The sequence below is a fragment of the Oryctolagus cuniculus genome, chromosome 8, assembly GCF_964237555.1.
Source record: "Oryctolagus cuniculus chromosome 8, mOryCun1.1, whole genome shotgun sequence".
In the NCBI taxonomy this organism is placed as follows: Eukaryota; Metazoa; Chordata; class Mammalia; order Lagomorpha; family Leporidae; genus Oryctolagus; species Oryctolagus cuniculus.
The window spans coordinates 4,469,900-4,490,377 of record NC_091439.1 but is presented as its reverse complement, the minus strand read 5'-3'; the positions used below and the strand labels follow the sequence as shown (position 1 = coordinate 4,490,377).

At 43.0% G+C, this 20,478-nt stretch overlaps 1 protein-coding gene across 3 annotated transcripts; it reads left to right on the top strand.

Moving 5' to 3' along the window:
• The first annotated feature begins 1,500 nt into the window (after positions 1–1,500).
• LOC100328959 (N-acetyltransferase 1 (arylamine N-acetyltransferase)) lies at positions 1,501–19,260 on the top strand. 3 transcript variants are annotated; one of them, XM_008267255.4, is made up of 3 exons: positions 1,501–1,613; positions 14,851–14,925; positions 18,089–19,260. In XM_008267255.4, the coding sequence occupies exon 3, from the start codon at positions 18,095–18,097 to the stop codon at positions 18,965–18,967; it is 873 nt and encodes a 290-aa protein (XP_008265477.3). In that variant the 5' UTR covers positions 1,501–1,613; positions 14,851–14,925; positions 18,089–18,094; the 3' UTR covers positions 18,968–19,260.
• The last annotated feature ends 1,218 nt before the right edge of the window (positions 19,261–20,478 follow it).

The following is a 20,478-nucleotide window of genomic DNA, read 5'->3' as shown; positions in this document are numbered from 1 at the left end:
AAGCTCATGCTTCAAGACACCAGTGGAATGTAATGAAAGTGGGAGCCAAAGGGATAGCAAAAGGCATCAGTGGTATCATGAAGAGTTTTTTTTTTTTTTTTTCCGAAATATAGTATAGCGAGAAGGGCATAAAAAATGGCAAGAGTTGTACGCCAATGTCATAAATGTAAATCAAAACATATGCAGCGGGGGGACGGTGCTGTGGTACAGTGGATTACAGCCCGGACATGCAGTGCCAGCATCCCATATGGGTGCCGTTTCGAGTCCCAGCTGCTCCACTTCTGATCCAGCTCTCTGCTATGGCCTGGGAAAGCAGTAGAAGATGGTCCACATTCCTGGGCCCCTACACCTGTGTGGTGACCTGGAGGAAGCTCCTGGCTCCTGGTATCAGACAGCTCATCTTTGGCTGTTGTGGTCATTTAGGGAGTGAACCATAAGATGGAAGACCTCTCTCTTTCCCTGGCTCTACCTCTCCCTACAACTCTTTCAAATAATTTTTTTAAGTGAAGAAATAAAATCATATGACAGGTAATATTCATACCCTAGGCATTGAGACCAATCTACTTATCATATTTCCCCCATACCAATAAGGTTGTGGGCTCTTGCCTTGAATTCAGAGAATTCAAGAATATTGGCTCAAATAGACCAGGCAGCATGGTAAGTTTATTAAGTTTTTTATTTAGTGAGAGAAATGCTCTAAGAGAGAAAAGGAAGTCTGGAAATTAAGCTGGGGCCACAGCGAGTAGAGAAGAGACCGGGAGCCACGTGCAGCAAGCATTTGATTATAAGCAGCTTAGCAGGGGTAGCGAAGCCAAGGCAGAGAGAGGGTGGCCTGAAGGGGGGCAAAAAGGGCAATAAAGGCGAAGAAGGGGAGAAAGGGGGGAAAAGGCTGGGTCCACCATGTTCCAGGCCACTTATCCACTTCATAAAGGGTGTGGTTATGTAGTCTGATTGGCAGGTGGGCATAGAAGGTGGGGTCAGATAGGGGCATGAGTTCACACAGGGACATGGTGAAGGTGTGGTCTCCAGCTCACAGACCTTATCAGTTTTATCCTATCTGCCTGCCTACATCAGCATGATGTCAATTCATGTTAATTCAACACCAGTATACAGTGTCTTGAGCAGAGAGGCAAATAGAGTGAGGACTAGGGATAAAAGAAGGAGACCCTATAGGAACTGATGAAGAAAGCATCACAAACTGGGAGTGGGATTAAAACCTTGTACCTTCTTCTTTGCTCTCTTCTACATTTCTGGATCTGCTTTTCCTGGACCTTATCCAACCATCACCTCCACCTCTCTCGATGGGGGAAATCTGGCTTCAAGTTCCCAGACAGCAGGAACCCTGTGTAACACAAAGGCACAACTCTCAGCCTTGGCATGAAACCAGCAGATAGTGCTTGTATCTCTCCACATTTTAGTGAAAAAAGCCGACCCAGAGGTCCACTTGGGCAACCAGAGGCCCTGTGACTACATTTCCCAGAGTTCACAGTGCTGACTCTTACTGGATTTGGAGGTGGGGAGATATGAAACACAATAAAAGCACTTCCTCTGCAGATGTGAAAGTGAAAGAATAGCATTCAGCCCGGTTCCTGATTGCAGGTCCTGGAAACCTGGTAAGTGGAGCTCCGTGACTGCAGGGTTATGAGATCTGGGTTTAATTCTATCTTACATGTGAGTCCAGAGGCCAGATTGTTCGCCTTACCAGAATTTCAGCTCTAAGGCTGTTCAGAAAGTATGTGTGGTCCACATTTGGAGGGCCATGCCACAATTACTATACAGTGTAATGATGAATGTGGAAGAATCTTCCTTCAAACCCCTGGCTGAGTCACGGCCACACCACATTCAAGCTGTGAGAACATGAGCAAATCATTTAGCTTTTTAAAACTCTATTTTCCGGCCAAGGCCACAGATCACTAGGTTAATCCTCCGCCTGCGGCACCGGCACCCTGGGTTCTAGTACTGGTTGGGGTGCCGGATTCTGTCCCAGTTGCTCCTCTTCCAGTCCAGCTCTCTGTTGTGGTCTGGGAGTGCAGTGGAGGATGGCCCAAGTGCTTGGGCCCAGCACCCACATGGGAGACCAAGAGGAAGCACAGCAGGCCAGCCGTAGTAGCCATTTGGGGGCTGAACCAACGGAAAAGGAAGACCTTTCTCTGTCTCTCTCTATCACTGTCTAACTCTGCCTGTCAAAAAAAAAAAAAAAAAAACTATTTTCCTCAGCAAAATGGAGTTAGTTATAGTGCCTACTTAAAAAGTTTGCCATAGGGATTAAATATGTGTATTAAGAGATAACTAGTGTGTTTAAAGGAACCTACTTGCCTGGCTTTCCCTCTTGGGTACTTGTAACAGTGCTGTCCACCCTCTTCTTTGCTTGACAGGATACATCCCAAAGGACCATGTCTTGCCGGCACTTCCTGATCAGAAATCCTTTAGCAATCCCAAATGTCTGGGGAGGTTGAATTGTGTGGTCTGAAGACTGTTTCAAGAGGAATTCTTAGGAAATTTTTCTGCAGAAGGAATCATAGTGGGAGGGTCTCCAGGACACACAAATATAATATCAACTATTCCACCATCCCTCTGACTGAGGGTGTCCTCCTCCCTATGTGGTCTATAGAAGGGACCTTTCTAGGCCAATGGCATGTAATGGTCTTCTCCTGTGCTCTGATATCATGCCCACCACATCTGGACATTGTTAGTCATAGCTGACTCAACTCTCTCCCTCACAATGAACTCTCCTGCTGTATCCTGCTCCCAAGCCTATATTGTTTGACTCTTACCTTCTTCAAATGTAGAATTGTTTCCCTTTAGATTTCTTTTCTGACCTCCTACTTGTTAATGTGCATGGCCTGCCTGGCCACTGCAGGCATTTCCTAGGAGCCATGCTGAGACACAGGTCTTCTGCACACTACAGAGAGCTGAATAGGGTCTTCAGGTATGGCTATCCTAGCCATCCCCAGCCATGGGGATTGTCAAAGTGGAGGGGACTGGGTGGAGGTGTTAACTGAATGGAATGCCAAGCCCTTCACTTTCACATAGATAAAAGAGGTGAAAAGGGACAGGAGAAGGAAAATACCACACGGAGAGAAAGAAAAGCTACTTATTAGTCTCCATATCTTCTATTCTGGAATGCCAGAAATCTGTGCCGAAGGAATGAAACAGTCAGCTCAGTCTATAGTCGCATTTGTGTTGCTCAGAGTCCTTAAGATACGACGGCAGGATCTCATGGTCCTCCTGCCTCTGGATCAATCTGCTTTGGGGATCTAGTTTACAACTTCATGGGGGTAATAATAAATGTTTTATACAGAAAGGAATTGAAAATAACTATTGCATATGACTGATGTAGAGATCCTAAAGACTGAGACTTGCAAATGAATTCTTCATGACAATGTGCTCTTCAGGGACGCATGAAGAAGAGGTGATTTCTAAGTTAAGTGGCACGCCACTTAGGGGTACATCACAGTGGTTGGTCCAGCTATTGAACACTAAGCATTCACAAAACAACAAACATCTATTTGGTCTGCAAGGAAAGGGAGGAAGTCTACTTGGTATTCAGGGTTGCCTTTCACATAGCTCCAAAAATACTATCCGATGAATTAAGTCTGGTTCCACAAAACCAGACACTGAGACAAGGATCCTTGTGCAAAGAAAAGTGATATTCTTTTTTAAAAGATTTATTTATTTGTTTGAAAGTATGAGTTACACAGAGAGGAGAGGCAGAGAGAAAGAGGTCTTCCATTCGATGGTTCACTCCCCAGATGGCCACAATGGCCAAAGCTGCACCAAGCTGAAGCCAGGAGCCAGGAGCTTCTTCCAGGTCTCCCACGTGGGTGCAGGGGCCCAAGGACTTGAGACATCTTCCACTGCTTTCCAAGGCCATATCAGAGAGCTGGATTGGAAGTGTAACAACCAGGTCTCAAACCAGCATCCATATGGGATGCCGGCACTTCAGACCAGGGTGTTAACCTGCTGAGCCACAGCACTGGCCCCAAGAAAAATGTTATTCTAAAATCATATCCTGTTGGTATTTAATTTTATCATTGAGCCAACATTAACATAAAAGCAATCTCAAAAGGGAAATACCTTGAGAAATGCAACAATTGCAAACAATCCTGACAAATGTTTCCTCTTCATTAGTCAATGCAGATGTAAATAGAAATGAAAAATAAGTCAAGAGGTCACAATAAAGAATAGCTGGCATTGCCTGCTTTTAGTACAGAACAAAGAGTAGAAAGGTTCTGAGAATTATGGCTATTGAATAAGCTGTTCTGGCTTAAGTCGAAATACAAATATGAATTTAAAGCTAAATCTGAAGATTGAGAAAATCCAGATTAAAGCATTGGTAGTTCAAGTGGTAGAATTCTGATCCAGTTTTGTCAACAACAGAACGGATTAAAGGTAAACTAAGGTATATTAATGTTTTGAAGTGTTGATTTAAGTCAACAGCAACTCAAGCATTAGGCAACATCAGACTGCAAGTAGTAGTTCAGTGCCCTTCTCTAGGGAGGTGAGAGAGAAACTTTCCTGATATGTTAGCAGAAGCAAGATTTAGGAAATCTATTTGATAGGTTAGACTGAAAAGTCTTTGGATAGAGGTTTGTTAGTGGATTCTAATGGGTGGAAGGTGTTTGGCGCGTAACAAATTTTCCCAGGCAGATGAATCTATTAATTCACAAGCTTTTATTGGGATTCCACTCCCCAGCGAGGTTCTGCGGTCCCAACAGAGGGGGGGCCAAGGAAGTCACGCATCAGAGGTTGGGAGGGCTCCTTTTATAGATACAGGGCATGGGAGTTAAAGGTTGAGGCAGGTCTGATCCTCATTGGTTGACCTTTAGGCACCCATGGGGACTTTCACAAGGACTTTTCTTCCCTGGAAGTGCGGGTAGGGACTCCCCATTCCCGGAAGTGCAGGCCTTCTCTCCTTGTGGGTCCCAAAGCTACCATCCTGGCCTTTTGATGATAGGAAAGGGGCGACAATGAGTCTCCCTGGCTACTTCCTGCTGATTGGGGATGTTGTCTACAGGGGCCTGCTGGGGGTATCTTGGGGCTCCACAGGGACAGGCATGTATGGATGGAAAAACATTTGGTTGACCACTATTCTGGAGGCTTCCTGTATTCGATCTTTTATGAGCCTGAGAGCACAAGGGGCAATCAATACGATTATCCCTACAGTTATTAAGGGTCCCAGAGTTGGCAGTACCCAAGGGAGAACAGAGGACAATGGATCCCATCCTTGTTGTCCTGGTACTCCTGTTGTCATTTGGCAATGTGTTCCTTAAGTTGTTGTACCATGTTTCTGACCACTCCAGATTTGTTAGTAAAAAAGCAGCATAGCACTGTTCCCCCAGAAATATGCATGTTCCCCCTTTTTCTGCTAGTTGAGATCTAATGCCCTTCTGTTTTGAAGGGCTATATCAGCCAGGAAGTCAATTTGATCTTGCAGTTTTAAATGGAGGCTGCAACTTTTTGTAGCTCCCTATTCCTATTTAAGGTGTTTGCCAGTTGCTGTATCTGGGTAGTACCATATGCCAGGCTAGCTACTCCTGTCCCCACTCCCCTAAGAACACCTAGGGCCGCTAGAAAGGGAAGGATAATTATGTCCCTTTTAGCATGGGCGTTTTGCAGCACTGGTATTGGGAGAGACTGGTTTTGGAGACCTCTAGGAGGACAATTGCAGGAATACAGATATCAGTTGCATTAGGCGGTAGACAGCGGAATAGGGAGCTCCTACACTGGAGGAAGTGACCTCCAGTTAAGAAATCTCCTGGCTTTATAGGGGTCATGGAATTACAGAGTGAAGTTGAAAAAAGGGTTGGGGGATAGTAGGTCAGGAGATAATGACGAGGTTAGATTGAAGCACTGGTGTAGGTTTTTTTGGGTGAGGGAGATTAGTAAGTAATGGAAAAGGTGTCTCATCAGTGGGTCCAGGAGTAGAATTTGTTGGGACTTCAATAGTTGTAAAGAAAGGCAACAGGGTGGAATAAATCCAGCAACCATCATCCAGAGAGCTATCAGAAGAGTTGAGGAGCTGGTAGACAGAGAGATATATGAAAGCCAGTCAGGGCATGAGAGGCGAGGTGGGTTGGGTCTCCATGGGAGAGGTGGCAAGGGTCGCCACTGAGTGGGTATTTGTGACAAGTTTTCTCCCAGGTCCTTGAGCACCTCCTTAACCCTAGCAACCTCCTGTCTTCAGTTAAAGTCCTGGTGCCCTCCCCCATCACTATAGCCCCAGTGAGTGGTCGGTATCATACAGACCTTTGATCTGGAGGATTTGCCAAAGCAGTCACATCTGTGAACTCTGCCACAGAAGACAGTTACCTGGATTGCTGGTAATCCAGTGAAGGAACATCGGAATTGTGGTGGTGTTCTCTCATCTAGTACCATGAAGTGGGAGGTTTTGGGGGGAACATGTGATAGCAGTGAATAGGGATTAGGCACCACCAGGTAGATAGGAATAACTGCAGCATTGACCACGTGGAGGTCTTGGACTAGTCTATACTCATGTGACGGTTTTCGTACTGGGAGTATGGGCATGTTACAAGGGGAATTAGTGGGTATTAGGAGATTTTGTTGGAGGAGTTTGTCAATGATGGGTTTAAGGCCGCATCTGTGAGCTTCAGAGATGGGGAATTCGGGTCAGTTAGGGCACGTAATGCCCTCCAGGAGTTTAATAAGGGCTGGGTTGACCTTCATGGGAGAGATTGGCCATTGGGGGTTTGATGAATCAGGGGAAGGGGTGGGAGAGGTTAGAGAAGCTATCAGAGGGAGTAGGAGAGCAGCTGAAAGTTGTCACGGTAGAATCTAGGGATTGGAGCCCAGCTGGAATAGGATATCCCATCCCAGTAGGGGGACCAGGCAAGAAGGGATTACCAGGAAGGAGTGGGAGAATGGGTGGTCTTCCAATTGACAATGCAAGTCTGGCATGCACCTAGGGTGGGAGAGAGTCCAATCGATCCCCATTACAGAAATTGAAGAGGGCAGGAGTGGGAATGCATAGGCCAGCAGGGCAGAATAGGTAGCCCCTGTATCCACCAGGAATTCTGTGGACTTACCCATTACCTGGAGCATTACCCTGGGCTTGGTGAGGGTGATAGGGGTCCCCGAGTCTTCAGCCATCCCCAGTATTTTTAGCATGGAATCAGGCTTCCGCGTAGAGGTGCAGGATTCAGGCCTCCCCTGGGGCAGTCGCTCTTCCAGTGGCCCGATTGGCCAAATGTGGGCATGACCGGGTGAGTGTGCGAGGGTTGGGACATGCTCAAGCCCAATGTCCCTCTCATCCATACTTGAAGCATGCCCCGGGGGACTGGTTGCCCTTGACCCTCAGGGCCTGAGTCTGGAGGGTAACCTTTCTATGCATCCTGGCCTGTTGTGCCTGCTCAGCTGCCTCTTCCCGAGTGTTATAGACCTTGAAAGCTATCTTTACAAGGTCTCTAATGGGGGTCTTTGGACCATCCTCCACCCTTTTTAGTTTTTTCCTGATGTTGGGGGCAGATTGGGAAATGAAATGAGAGTCCAGAATCGCTGCCCCTATGGGAGAATGAGGATCCAGTGTGGTGAACTTAGTTAGCACCTCAGTGAGCCCATTTAAAAAAAGAGCCGGGTTTTCTCCTGGGTGCTGGGTGACCTCTAGAAGTCTATCAAGTTTGACCACCTTGTGGGAGACAGTGTGCGTGCCAGCCAGTAAGTATCTTATCATATTGGCCACGTTTTGTCTTCCTGCCTGTCCTTCCTGGTAGCCCCATCCTGGCTCCACCTCTGGTACCACCTGGGCTCCTGGTGGGGGAGTGGGATTGGTTAATCGGGCCTTGTCAGCCTTGTCTCATGCAGCCTGTTGGACCTGTACCCATTCCTCAGAAGCACGAGAGGAGGAAAGGATAATATCAAAGTCTTTCCAGGTGAGGTCATATGTTTGAGAAAGGTATCTAAACTCTTTTATGAACCTAGTTGAATTTTCTGAAAAGGACCCTAGTCTTTCCTCTATCTGTGCAAGGTCTTGTAGCACAAATGGAACATGGATATGCACAATACCCTCAGCCCCAGCCACCTCTCTAAGTGGGAGGAGGTGTCAGGGCTTCTGGTCATGTGACTGCATGTGCACACTTATAGGCAGCAGCGATATCACCTGGGTGCCAGTCATAGGTAATGGGGAAAGGGGTTCATTGCAGATTATGGTGAAAGTGGGGTTAGATGAAGGACCGGTTTCAGGGAGCAGAACAAAACATGGCGGGGCAGCAGGGAACGGAACAGAACATGGCAGCGAGGAGGCAGAGGGAGGGACTCCCAGAACATGGCAGCAGGACAGAAGAATGGGCGTATGGGGGCGGGAGGTTCCTGGCTAGCTGCTGGGTCCCCAGGAACTCAGGAGGGTCTGAAAGGTGGAGGGTGGAGAGTTTGGCAGTAACACAGAAGAAGTGTCCTTAGGGGGTGAGGCCAAGGTCCTGGCCAGCAAGACCTGGGCCGTGGAGCAGGAGGAGAGGAGAATAGGGTGGGAGCAGAGGTCCCAGAAAGCCTGGACATAGGAGACCTCTGACCATTATCTCTCCCTGCGGCAGAAATTCTCAAGGTCGGTGAGGACATTGGGATCAAAGGCTCCATCAGGGGGCCACTTAGATCCATTGTCGAGCACATAATTAGGCCATGCCTGGGTGGAGCAGATTAGGCATTTAAGCCGTAGGTCCTGGGCCAGTCCCAGTTGCTTCAAGTTCTTTAAGAGGCAGGCCAGGAGGCATTTTGAGTCCCACCCTCGGGATTGGCCAGATCCCATGGTCTCCCCAGCAGCCAGGGATCTACTGGAATTCGGGCAAGGCATCCCCTGCCCCGGACTCAGTAGACGGATAAGAGGTCAGTCCATATGGGGCCAAGCCAGCAGCGAGATATCTCCACAGCCACTGGGAGGCTAATCAGCAGAGAACAGAACCCACATGTGAACGATTTGGAGGTCTCTGTCCAGACAGTAAGGCTAGCCAGAGATCACAGAGACTGGGCCAACCCAGAGGAGGGAGGGAGAGCAGGGGCGGAATTACTTACAGTTGGTTGAGCATGGTCCATAGTCAGCCTGGGACACCAGACAGGTTCAAGGAGCAAGGAGGCCTCAAACCCAGAAAGGGGAGGCATGCACCCTCAGCTCCCAGGTTTCGGCACCATCTGGAAGGTGTCCGGTGCATAACAAATTTTCCCAGGCAGATGAATTAATTAATTCACAAGCTTTTATTGGGATTCTACTCCCCGGTGAGGTTCTGCGGTCCCAACAGAGGGGTGCCAAGGAAGTCACACATCAGAAGTCGGGAGGGCTCCTTTTATAGATACAGGGCATGGGAGTTAAAGGTTGAGGCGGGTTTGATCCTCATTGGTTGACCTTTAGGCACCCGTGGGGACCTTGACGAGGATTTTTCTTCCCCAGAAGTGCAGGTAGGGACTCCCCATTCCTGGAAGTGTAGGCCTTCTTTCCTTGCAGATCCCAAAGCTACCAATGGGCATTCTTTCTTTCTTTCTTTCTTTCTTTCTTTTTTTTTTTTTTTTAAGGACTTGGGCCATTTTGCACTGCTTTGCCAGGAACATTAACATGGAGTTGAATCTGAAGTGGAGCAGCCAGGACTTGAACCAGCACCAATATGGGATGCTGAAGAGTTTAACACTCTATGCCACAGTGCCAGCCCTATCAGGGATTTTTTTTTTTTTTTTTTGACAGGCAGAGTGGACAGTGAGAGAGAGAGACAGAGAGAAAGGTCTTCCTTTTTGCCGTTGGTTCACCCTCCAATGGCCGCCGCGGCTGGCGCCCTGCGGCCTGCACACCACACTGATCCAATGGCAGGAGCCAGGTACTCATCTTGGTCTCCCATGGGGTGCAGGGCCCAAGCACTTGGGCCATCCTCCACTGCACTCCCTGGCCACAGCAGAGAGCTGGCCTGGAAAAGGGGCAACTGGGACAGAATCCGGCGCCCTGACCGGGACTAGAACCCGGTGTGCCGGCGCCTAGTGAGCCGCGGTGCCGGCCCAGGGATGTTCTTAATTGGGAATCAGTTTGCCACATGTGAAGTGAACAACTTGTTTCCCAATAGCCTAGCAAGTTCTAACAGCCATAATCAAGAGCTTTTTGCTCTACTACATAAGGTGTTCAATCAAAAAACCAAAAAGATTTTAGTTCATTAGGAATATAGGCAAGGGCTCCAAACAATATCAGATGAAAAGATTGTTAATTTCACTCATATACAGTCAATTTGAAAACTCGGTCACACTCTCTGAGTTCTCTTCAGAAGCACCAGATATTTTTACCTTTGATTTCTTTGACGTCTTTCTATGTCTGGTTGTTTTTCCTTGGTAATGGCTTTATCTTTCCATCAGCCTTTACGATGAATGTCAAATTTCCCATTGTGTGAGTAATGTGATGTTGTGCTGTAACTACACACTCCTTTCTGATTGTCCTGACTTATGTGTTAGCTTTGCTTGATGTCTGGAATAGTTAAAATCATGAAGCTATTATTTTATCAGCTCATTGTTTAGTTTATATTGAGTTAGTTCCACACATTTTACTGTTCCACGTACCTACAAGAAAATTCTTTCTATTCACATTATTTTTCTATTTAAATTGGATTTATTTTGCTATGAGTAAATCTTAACATTTTAAGTTTTTTTAAATTTTATTAATATAAAGAGAATGGTTTCATGCATTTCACAGGCACATATAGAAGGAGATAGAACCATACTTTCCTCCTTCTCTTTCTCCCTCCCTCAAACTCCTTCTTCCTTCCATCTTTTTCTTTAATTGTGACAAATAGATCATTTAAATTCCCCATAACTACAAGCTTAATCTACCACTAACCAGATTATTCAATAAGTCAAAGGTAGGAAGACCACAGTTCCACAAGAATAGAAAAAAAGGGCTAACGACAGCAATCATAATACAGGAAATGCTTTCATTCCTATACATTTTTGTATTCTATATTAACTTTCACATATTAGAGAAAACATATATATTTGCTTTTTGGGACTGGTTTGTTTCACCAAGCATAGTGGTTTCCAACTGTATCCATTTTGTTGCAAAAGATGATTTCATTCTTTTTAATAGCTGGGTAGTATTCCATAGTGTATATGTACCACATTTTCTTTATCCAGTTGTCAGGTGATGAACATCTGGATCAATTCCACATCTTAGCTATTGTGAATTGAGATGCAATAAATGTGGGGGTACAATAACTCTTCCATAATGTTGATTTCATTTTGTTTGGGTAAATCCCCAGGAGTGGGATGGTTGGGTCATATGGTAGATCTATTCTCAGATTTCTGAGAAATCTCCATACTGTTTCCATAATAGTTGTACTAGTTTATATTCCCAGCAGCAGCAGATTAGGGTACCTGTTTCCCACATCTTCACCAGCATTTATTATTTTTTGATTTTTGGGTGATAGTCATTCTAACCATGGTAAGGTGAAACCTCATTGTGGTTTTGATCTGCATGATGACTAGTGATCAGAGCATTATTTCATGTGCCTTTTGATCATTTGAATTTCCTCTTTTAAAAATGCCTGTTCAAGCTCTTGTCTTGACTTTTGAGGAACAGGGTTTTTTTATATACTATTTGTTGAACTCTTAACATAGAGTTAACATTTATGTATAAGGTCAATTGAAAATAGATCTCAGTACATAATAAGAGTGGAAACAAGAGATGGAGAAGAAAAGGGGTTTGGGAGTATGGGTGGGAGGGTGGATATGGTAGGAAGAATCACCATGTTTCTAAAGTTGTAATTATGAAGTGTATGATGTTTGTAACTCCAAAGCTGTATAGTTCTGCATTCATTCCTATGGACTTACTTCTAAAGGTACAATTAAAACTTGACATAGGACACCAAATACCTTTAAGCTGAGTGGTAAAAATACTATCTTTTTTTAAAAGATTTTATTTATTTATTTGAGAGGTAGAGTTACAGACAGTGAGAGGGAGACACAGAGAGAAAGGTCTTCCTTCCTCTGGTTCACTCACCAACTGGCTGCAACAGCCAGAGCTGTGCTGGTCCAAAGCCAGGAGCAAGGAGCTTCTTCCTGGTCTCCCATGTGAGTGCAGGGGCCCAGGCACCTGGGCTATCTTCCAAATCAGCACCCATAGAGGATGCTGGCACCACTGGCAAAAGATTAACCTACTACACCACAGTGCTGGCCAGAAAAATATAAGTGTTAAAGTGATCACATGGATACAATTAAGGGTCTGATAATGATAACAGATAGAAATAAAATTGTCCTACATAAAGGACCTCTGTGGGTGAGAACCCAATGGAAAGTGTCCATCAAAGGATGTACTTTTCTCTGAAGGGAAGATAATACTTCCACTTTGCTTATGGCCTTGCCTAAATACAGATGGAATTTATGGATTCAAAAGGCTTCCATAGCTTAGGCATTTCATATCAAGAGCCTCAGGTGATCACTGACGTCATACATAAGAGTGTTAATTGTTGAATTAACAAGAGTCACTGTGCACTAACTTTTCATGCAGGACCTCTGTCCTCAAAAAGTTGTATTATAATTTAAGTGTTCCCAAAAGATGTGTCTTGACTGTTGAGGAACAGGTTTTTTTGCTTTGTCTTGTTTTGTTCTTTGTTTTTTTGTTGTTGTTGTTGTTTTTGTTTTTGCTTTTGTTTTTGTTTTTTTCCATGCAAATTATTGAGCTCTTTACTTAGTATAGAGTTAGTCTTCTGTGTATAAATTTAATCGAAAATGGAACTTAGTGGAGAATATGACTAAGAATGGGGGAGGGAGGAGGAGGAGGGGTGAGAGAGTAGGTGGGAGGGAGGGTATGGTGGGAAGAGTCACTGTATTCTTCAAGTTGTACTTATGAAATACATAAAGTCTTTATTTTTAAATAAATTTTCTTTGAGGGAAAATAAATTCTAAAAAATTCCTGTTCAAGTCCTTGGCTCATTTCTTAACTGCATTGTTTTTGTTTTCATTGTTGAGTTTCTTGAGCTCTTTAAAGATCAAGGTCTTTATAATATCCATATTAATTCTTTATCAGCTGCATAGTTTCAAATATTTCCTCCCATTCTGACAGTTGCCTCTTCATTTTGTTCAGTGGTTCCTTTTCCATGCAGAAGCATCTTAGTTTAATGTAATGCATAATTTTGCTTTGATTGCCTGTGCTTATGAGGTCAATTCCAAGAAGTGTTTTTCTATATCAGTGTCTTGCAGAGCTTCCCCAATGGTTACCTCTAGAATTCGAAAGTATCAGGCCATAGTTTTCTATCTTTAATTCATTATGAGCTGAATTTTGTAAGGTAGGGATTTTTTCATAGTTTTCTATGCACAGATCTAATTTTCCTAGCACCATTTGTTGAGGAGACTGTCCTTTCTCCAAGGACTGATTTTAGTTCATTTTTCACATATTAATTTATGGTAGCTGTGTGGATTAATTTCTGGGGTTTCTACTCTGTTCCATGATCTACATGTCTATTTTTGTGCCAGCCTGATACAGGCTGTTTTGGCTATAACTTCCCTGTAATATGTCTTGAAATCAGATATTGTGATGCCTCCAGCTTTGTTTTGTTGTTTAAGATTGTGTTAGCTATTAGGTATCTCTAGTTTTTCCATATTGGTTTTAGCACCATTTTTTCTAGATGTGAGAAGAATATCCTTGGTGTTTTGATTGAGATTGATTTTTGTGTGTTTATTTTTGTGTGTAGATTTTTTGGTTTTAATTTTTTTAATTTAACATAAACGAATTTATTTGAATTCACATACATAGACAATTTAGGAACATAGTGATCCTTCGTACCCTAACCTCCCTCCTTCTCCTGCTCCCACCCTTCCTCTTTCTTCCTCTCTTATTCTCTCTCTCAATTTTTTGTTGATCTACTTTCGGTTTACTTAATACTCATAAGATTAACACCACACTAAGTATTCAACAAATAGTAAGAAAAAAAAAAAAAAAACACTTCCTCAACAGTAGAGACAAGGGTTGTAAATAATCATCAAATCTCAAAATGTGAATTTCATTCCCATACATTACATATTTGGTGCAACTGGAAACCATTATACTTAGTGAAATAAGCCAGCACCAAAAAGGCAAATATCATATGTTTTCCCTGATCTGTGATAACTAAGAGAGTAACAAAAATGTGTGTTTATTTTATATCCTGCAAATTTACCAAACTCTATTATGGGTTCCAATAGCCTCTTAATGGAGTATTTTAGTTCCCCTATATAGATAGAAACATGTGTTTTCTAATCTCAAATCTCACAGTATATTTTCATTTTGTTGTCTCATCATATCCATGTATATATAACTCGGTATCCACTTTTATGTGTTTCCTGATTCTAGCATGGCTGGTATTGGGCTTAGCCTCCTCAGTATTTTCAGTGGAGGTTGAGGTGAAGGAATATGAATTGAGAAAACACACATGGCTGGTAGGTCCTTTCAGATGATGCCATATATTAAAAGCATCACCTTGTTTTTCTTCCCCCAGATACTCAATTATGGTTATCACGCAAAGGAAGACCGGGTATTACCACTGCGTACTAGTCTTTAGTGTTTGGCATGTGTGGTGATAGTGATCAGGGACATGCTCGCCACACAGCTCACCCCTCCTGGCTTAGTCCATGGAAAATAGTCACTGTTGGTTGTTTTAGGGTTCCCTCCTATGGCTTCCAGAATCATCAGGCTTAGGGTCCATTGATGTGGCTCCAGTCTACTGTTACACTCACTACACTCTTCCATCAGTGCCCCTCCCATATTCCTTTTACTACACCATCAATTCACCTACTTTTGTTATTTTGAGTGATTCTTCATTTCTTATGTTTCAAAAACTACAATCTTTGTTTTAGAGAAAAGTAGTGGTGTGTTTTTAAGTCTGTCTTTTCTATTTTTTTTAGTTTAGGCTGGGAAGAAGAAATACCCCAAGTCATCTGAATTAAAACTGAAGATCAACCCTTCTTCAACTTACTAAGGTAGGCACTGAGTGCATTTCTTTGAGTCCTTAGTAGGTGACCTAAGTATGTTCACTCTGCCTACTTAAGCCGTCTCTTTCAGGTATGATAAAGCTGACAGGGAAGGGTATATCCATGCAGAGAGATGATACAAATCACCAAAAAAAAAAAGCTAACAATGGTTTCATTCAGCCATTTTCCTGGCAACTACTTTCCAAGTGATTCCAACATTTCAACTTGAAATGTAAGATTTCTTATGTTTACTCACAGAATATATAAGTATTACTAAGGTATAACATGTAGCTAGTATCCAAACCCTTAACAAAAACTGACGTCTTTTGAATGCACCTGCAGTTACAAAACCCCAACTCAACATTTTATCTGAAAAAAAAAATCAGAAGTTGGGAGGAGAATGTGGTGGAGGATGAAAAACAAAAGAGAGGGGGCAGGAAGAGACAAAGACTTGAAAACGTATTATAGCATTTAAAAGAAGTATAAAGTAAGCTCTCAATTGAAAGAATGATGACCAGGCATATATAAACCACCTTATTTTTTTGAAGTCCACCTTCCCCTCTTCCTTTTATGCTTGGGGAAAATTTTGCTTTAGGGTCTATGGAGGGTTTGGGGCATTCTGAATGAATACCAGTTGTACTCCCTGTGCCTGTGTGGTAGAGTTTTAGAGCTTGTCTATATGTGGAGGAAGAACAGCAGTGCACTGTTAGGATGAGGAAGGCAATGGATAGACCCAAGGGAAACACTGGAGGTATCAAGAACAGAGACTGAGAAAAACACTAGAAAAATTGAAAGAGTTAACAAAGAGAAGTTGTAGAATAAGAAATAAAGAATAAAAGAGAGCAAACAAAGACACTCAGCTTTTCACCATTTAACTTAGGAATTAGGGTTAGGGTTAGGAGCCATTTAACTTAGGAGCCGGCTGCTCTGCCCCTATCATGTCAGACTGTAGCATGTTAAAAGGAGTTAGTGTTGAGGTCTGTACACCACTGTCACCCTCAACATTTCAGCAGACTGAGAATCCTTGAAAGCAAGTCACAAAAACTTTCCCCAAAAGAATTAGATCAAATAAGTGTAATTTTTTGTTGTTCATATTACCTGTAGTGGTGTTTTTTTGTTTGTTTGTTTGTTTGTTTTTGACAGGCAAAGTTAGACAGTCAGAGAGAAGGTCTTCCTTCCATTGGTTCACCCCCCAAGTGGCCGCTATGGCCGGCACGCTGAGCCAATCCAAAGCCAGGAGCCAGGTGCTTTTTCCTGGTCTCCCATGCGGGTGCAGGGCCCAAGAACTTGGGCCATCCTCCACTGCCTTCCCAGGCCACAGCAGAGAGCTGGACTGGAAGAGGAGCAACTGGGACAGAATCCGGTGCCCCAACCGGGACTAGAACCCAGAGTACCGGTGCTGCAGGCAGAGGATTAGCCTAGTGAGGCACAGTGCTGGCGACATGGTGTTTTTTCACTAGTTCTCCTCATCAGCTTTGGGTGAATATCCAATGAGCAGACAACCCTGGAGCAAAATGTGTAGGCTTGGGTTTCAGCAAGAGTCCCTCAATCAGCTCTCATGGATCTGCTTGAGTCCTGTGCCAGCCACAAGCCAAGCACTGGTGCTAGAGAAAATGTGTTTTGAATTGGTCGTACCTACTTCTTGTGACTATCTGTAGAGTTCAGTATAAACATACCCCATACAGTAGCCAAATGATTGTGTTGATTATGGAAAACCTTGTTCACTTCTCACCTCCTCTCATCCCTCTGTCATTTAGATTTCTCATCTCAGAGTAAAAGTCAAAATACCAGCACTGGTGATGAGGCCATGATGTCCAGCCTGGCCTCTTAGTACACTTTGTTTCTCACTCTGCTCCAGTCACCCTGGCTGCTTAGATGTCCCTGGAATACTCTGGAAGTTTCCAACACAGCCTTTTTATTTTCTAATCCCTCTGCCTGGAATAACCTTGCCCATGTCGCAACCTCTCCTTCTGGTAACAGCTTATTGAGTCTTTCTTTAACCACTTTACTTGAAAATTGAAGCTTTCCATGTGTACTTACTATCCCCTTTATGTTTCCCCAGGGCTATTCTCACCACCTAACAGTTTACCTGTTTCATGTACTCATTTTCTATCTGTGTGAATTCACTACCTTTGTATGTAAATCTAAGTCCCTCTAAAAGTAAGTATTTCTGCTGGCAAGCAAGTGCTAAATCAGCAGCTGATACACAATTTTGATTCAGGAAACTTCTTATTGAAACAATCAAATCAATCATTAAGTGATTGAATAAAGTTTTTGAGTGGAAAACATTATGTAAGCTTCAGCTAAAAGAATTGAATGGGTCAGGTAATATGAATACCATATACTCTATCGTATAATCTCCTGTTTATATCAGGAACTATTTATAAGCCCATTTTAATTAATGAGTTGGAAAATCACATATAAGATGTTTATCATTTGTCTCATCATTTAACATGGATTTCCAATTTTTTTTTAATTTTTAAATTTATTTATGTCCAATTTCTTTGAAAATCAGAGCAACAGAGTCATACAGAGAGAAAGAGTTCTTCCGTCTGCAAACGCCTGTAATTCCCAAGTCAGGAGCCCGAAACTCCATCCAGGTCTCCCACATTAGTAGCCAGAACCCATGTACATGAACCTTCATTGGTGCCTCCCAGGGTGCACAGTAGCAAGAAGCTGGATCAAATGCAGGCACCTTGATATTAGATGCTGGTGCCCTAAGCAGCAACTTAACTGCTATATCAAAGGCATGACCCATATTTTTAATTTTTTTGTGTTTTTTGCTTTAGAGAGTGAGATGTGCATACAAAATGAGAAAGAGAGAGAGAGAAACTCCCATCTACTGAGTTCACTTGGGATTCACTTTCCAAATACCTGAACCAGCCAGAGCTGGGCCAAGATTGGGCTGGGGCTGGGTCATGCAGAAATCAGGAGTTGGGAGCTCAATCCAGGTCTCCCATGTGGGTGGCAGGGACCAATTAGTTGAGCCATCACCACTGCCTCCCAGGTCTGTAACCAGGCACTCCTGTGTGGGACATATACATCTTACCAGAAGGCCAAACATCTGCCCCATATACATATCTAAATATGTTACAGCTATCATTAGCCTACCCTAGGATATCCACCTTCAAAAGTGATACAAGTTGGTTTTGTTCTCTTTTCCTTGTCTTAGGGTATCATGGATATTGAAGCATATTATCAAAGAATTGGTTACAAAAACCCAAGGAACAAATTGGACTTGGAATCACTTACAGACATTTTTCAGCACCAGATCCGAACTGTTCCCTATGAGAACCTTAGCATTCACTGTGGGGAGTCCATGGAGTTGGACTTAGAGGCCATTTTTGATCAAATTGTGAGGAGGAATAGAGGTGGCTGGTGTCTCCAGGTCAACTATCTTTTGTACTGGGCTTTGACTACCACTGGTTTTGAGACCACAATGTTAGGAGGGTTTGTTTGCGGCAGTCATACTGACAAATACAGCACTGGCATGATTCACCTCATAGTACAGGTGACCATCAATGGCAGGAACTACATTGTCGATGCTGGGTTTGGACGCTCCTACCAGATGTGGCAGCCTGTGGAGTTAATTTCTGGGAAAGATCAGCCTCAAGTGCCTTCCATATTCCGCTTGAGAGAAGAGGGAGAAACCTGGTACCTGGACCAAATCAGAAGACAGCAACATGTTCCAGACCAAGAATTTCTTAATTCTGAACTTCTGGAAAGGAAAACACACCGAAAACTCTATTGCTTTACTCTTCAACCTCGAACAATTGAAGAATTTGAGTCTGCAAACACATATCTTCAAATATCTCCATCATCTCCATTTTTAGACAAATCAATTTGTTCCTTGCAGACCCCAGAAGGTGTTCACTGTTTGGTGGGTCTCATCCTCACCTTCAGGACCTACAATTACAAGGAAAATACAGATCTGGTAGAGTTTAAAGTTCTGACTGAGGAAGAAGTGGAGGAAGTGCTGAAAACTATATTTAATATTTCCTTGGGAAAAAAGCTTGTGTCCAAAAATGGTCATTTGTTTTTCACTATTTAGTGTATAGAGCAAAAATCATCTTCAATCTTAGTACAAGTATAAGCTTTTTATTATAAAAATGATCAAACATGAAAAATTACAGAGAATAGGATAGTAAATTCATATGTATTTATAACCAGATCACCAATTATTCACTGCTGACAGATAATATTCTCCCTACTCTCTTATTGTTTTGATGAAAATCATAAACATCAAATTATTCACCTATAAAGATGTCTACATATATAAGTTGAAACTTTGTAAAGAATTATAGCAACACTCCTTTACAAAATTAATAAAAAAAGGCATTTTAATAATGGTGTACTTATCTTGGGAAGTACAGTGACTTATACTAGGAAATCTCCAAAAGTGACTTACGTTGAACTCATACAAAACATTTTTGGTAACTGAAAATACAGAATATTGGAGAAATGGTTTCCATTAAATTCATCCAGTGTGTATCCAAGGTCTTGGGTTTACAAAACACCACCGGTAGAATTTAGGATTAGCATCCAACAAAGAAGTATAAGGCATGATATTCACTCCAAATAACTTAACAGTCCTCAAGACCAGATGTTAACCATTTCACAGCAGGTGATTAGGTGCCAAGAAAGTGACACAGCTAATACTTTCTTCCAGGCTTCTTTTTGTAGTCATAGTTCTTCATGTATCTTTTTTTTTTAACAAAGAAACATTATATTTGAAATTTTCAACTTCCAGAACTCTTTGCCTAAAAGTAACAATTATTTTTATATATTATAACAGATGCATAAATTTATTTTTAAAAAGGATAATACATGGGGCCAGCACTACGACATAGTGAGTAATCTGCAGCACTCACATCTCATGCGTCTCATCTGGGTATGGTTTGAGTCCTATCCACTCCACTTCCAATCCGGTTCCCTGCTAATACACATGCAAAAGCAGGGAAGACAATCCATGTGCTTGGGCCCCTGATACCCATGTGTAAGACCCAAAAGTAGCTCCTAGATCTTGCCTTTGGCCCTGGCTGTTAAAGCCTTTTGGGGAGTGAACCAGCAAATGGAAGATTCTCTCCCTCTCTCTGTTACTTCTGCTTTCCAAAATAAACAATTTATTTAAAAAAAAAAAAGATACTATAATACTATTGGCTATTTGAAAGAGCTTGGGTATTATGGGCTAGGTGAAGTCTCTGCAATAGAATCTTCTTCTCATCCTCTTTCTTGCCCATTAGTTACAGTCTTTGATTTGCTTCCACAGTTTGCCATAAGAGATAGAACATGAACTTGGTGTATTTCTGATCAAATATCGTGGACATTGTGTGAATTGCTTGATAAATGATCTGGCTCCTCATAGGTAAAATGGGACAACATGTGCTTTGCTGCATTAGTCCGTTTTCAGTTACTAAAACAAAATACCTGAAGGCGGGTAGAGTATAAAGAAAAGAGGTGGGGCCAGTGCTGTGGCGCATCAGGTTAATGCCCAGACCTGAAGCACCGGTATCCCATATGGACGACAGTTCAAGACCCGGCCTCTCCTCTTCCGATCCTGCA

Coding starts and splice junctions, on each gene's coding strand:
- LOC100328959 (XM_008267255.4), top strand. CDS start 18,095: ATGGATATTGAAGCATATTATCAAAGAATTGGTTACAAAAACCCAAGG.